Below are 1,913 nucleotides of genomic sequence, written 5' to 3'. Positions count from 1 at the left end.
CTATAGCAGTAAGAAGAAATGGTGAAAATGTTACAACCCTGCAACTAGTCGATGCTACACATCGAGGAATGTTGTTTTTTACGAAGCCTCATCATAGTGGTCGCCACTGAAGGAGGAGCTGCCAAACTCTCAAGACTTAGAAGATAAACTGCATGAGAAGATGGGGAAGACAAGGGAAGGAGAAGAATTTCCTATTTCAACTAAGGAGTTGACGCCTACAACAGGTGATGGTGAGCAAGTGCGTAATCTGTCTGGAACGCCAGATAAATCTATGAGTCTATAGCAAACTGGAGTATATCAAAGTAGTCCAGAAGAGCTTTGCTCGAGTCAACAGGAGGTTGCGGTAGACAACCCACCACTTAGGAGGTCGACTAGACAGAGAAAGCTTAACCCAAGATATATGGATGTTGCCTTAGCAGAAGAAGAGACCATGAAAGAGCCAACGACATTTGAAGAAGTATCCCAAGACATAAAATGGCGGAAGGCGATGGAAGAAGAGATTAAGGTATTGAACCAAAATCAGATTTGGGAACTAGTTCCAAAACCCAAGGATGTGAAGCCGATATCATGCAAATCGGTGTACAAAGTCAAGACTCGCCCCGATGGATCAATAGAAAGGTACAAAGCTCGACTAGTGGCTAGAGGATTCTCACAAGAATATGGGTTAGACTATGATGACACTTTTAGTTAGTAACAAAAATTACAACGATGCGAGTACTACTAGCACTTGTAGCAAGCAAATCTTAGAAGCTGTAGCAGATGGATATGAAGAATGTCTTTCTATATAGAGAAATTGATCGAGATATCTACATAAAGCGTCCAAGTGGTTTCCAAAGTAAAAGGTATCAGGATTAAGTCTGCAAACTAAAGAAGGCCTTGTATAAGCTTAAACAAGCACCGAGGGCATGGTATTGCAAGATAAAGGAATTCCTAGTACAAAGTGAGTTCTCGGTGGTACCTGCGGACTCCAGTCTCTTTGTAAAACTTCAGGAAGGTAAACTAACAATAGTGTTAGTATACGTGGATGACTTGATTATCACTAGAGATGATGACGGTGAGACTGAAAGGATAAGAGAGAACTTGTCTGTGCGATTCCAAATGAAGGAACTTTGAGATCTGAAGCATTTTCTTGGGTTGGAGATTGACCAAAACAACGAAGGCATATTCCTCTGTTAGCGGAAGTACGCCAAAAATCTATTAAAGAAATATGATATGCTCGAATGCAAGCCAATTGCCACACTTATGGAGGCTAATGTCAGGCTATGTTCGAAAGAAGGAAAAGACTTGAAAGACGCAACTATGTACCGGCAAATAGTTAGTAGTCTAATCTACCTTACATTATCGCAATCGGATATAACATACGTAGTTGGAGTGGTTAGCCGGTTTATGCAAACACCAAAGAAGCCGCATCTTGAAGCAGTACGTCGAATACTGAGGCATGTGAAGGGTACAATAAACCTTGGTCTATTGTACAAGAAAGGTGGAGCATGCAAGATAGTTGGGTACTATGATGCTGACTCTAGTGGTGATCATGACACACGACGATCAACTACTGGATACGTATTCAACCTCGGCTCAGGAACAATCTCTTGGTGTAGCAAGAGACAACTTATAGTATCTTTATCAACCACGGCGGCTGAACACAGAGCAATGGCAACGGCAGCACAAGAAAACACATAACTGATACGGTTAATGAGGGATCTTTATCAACCAGATGATTATCCAATGATATTGCGCTGCGACAATCAATCAATAATTTCCTTGGCTGATAATCCAATGTTTCATGTTAGGACCAAGTATATGGAGGTACACTATCACTTCGTGAGAGAAAAGGTATTTCAAGGAGAAATCGAGATAAGTCATGGGAAGATTGACAACCAAGTTTCAGACATACTCACAAAAGGACTTGGCAA

General features: G+C 41.3%; 1 protein-coding gene across 1 annotated transcript; it reads left to right on the top strand.

The window, feature by feature from the left end:
* Positions 1-400: 400 nt before the first annotated feature.
* On the top strand, positions 401-1,680 carry LOC131247155 (secreted RxLR effector protein 161-like). Its single transcript, XM_058247588.1, has 2 exons — positions 401-505; positions 1,177-1,680. Exons 1-2 carry the CDS (start codon positions 401-403, stop codon positions 1,678-1,680), a joined length of 609 nt encoding a protein of 202 aa, XP_058103571.1.
* Positions 1,681-1,913: the final 233 nt, after the last annotated feature.

Source organism: Magnolia sinica, chromosome 5, assembly GCF_029962835.1.
Source record: "Magnolia sinica isolate HGM2019 chromosome 5, MsV1, whole genome shotgun sequence".
Lineage (NCBI taxonomy): Eukaryota > Viridiplantae > Streptophyta > Magnoliopsida > Magnoliales > Magnoliaceae > Magnolia > Magnolia sinica.
This window is presented reverse-complemented; position numbering and strand designations above follow the sequence as displayed.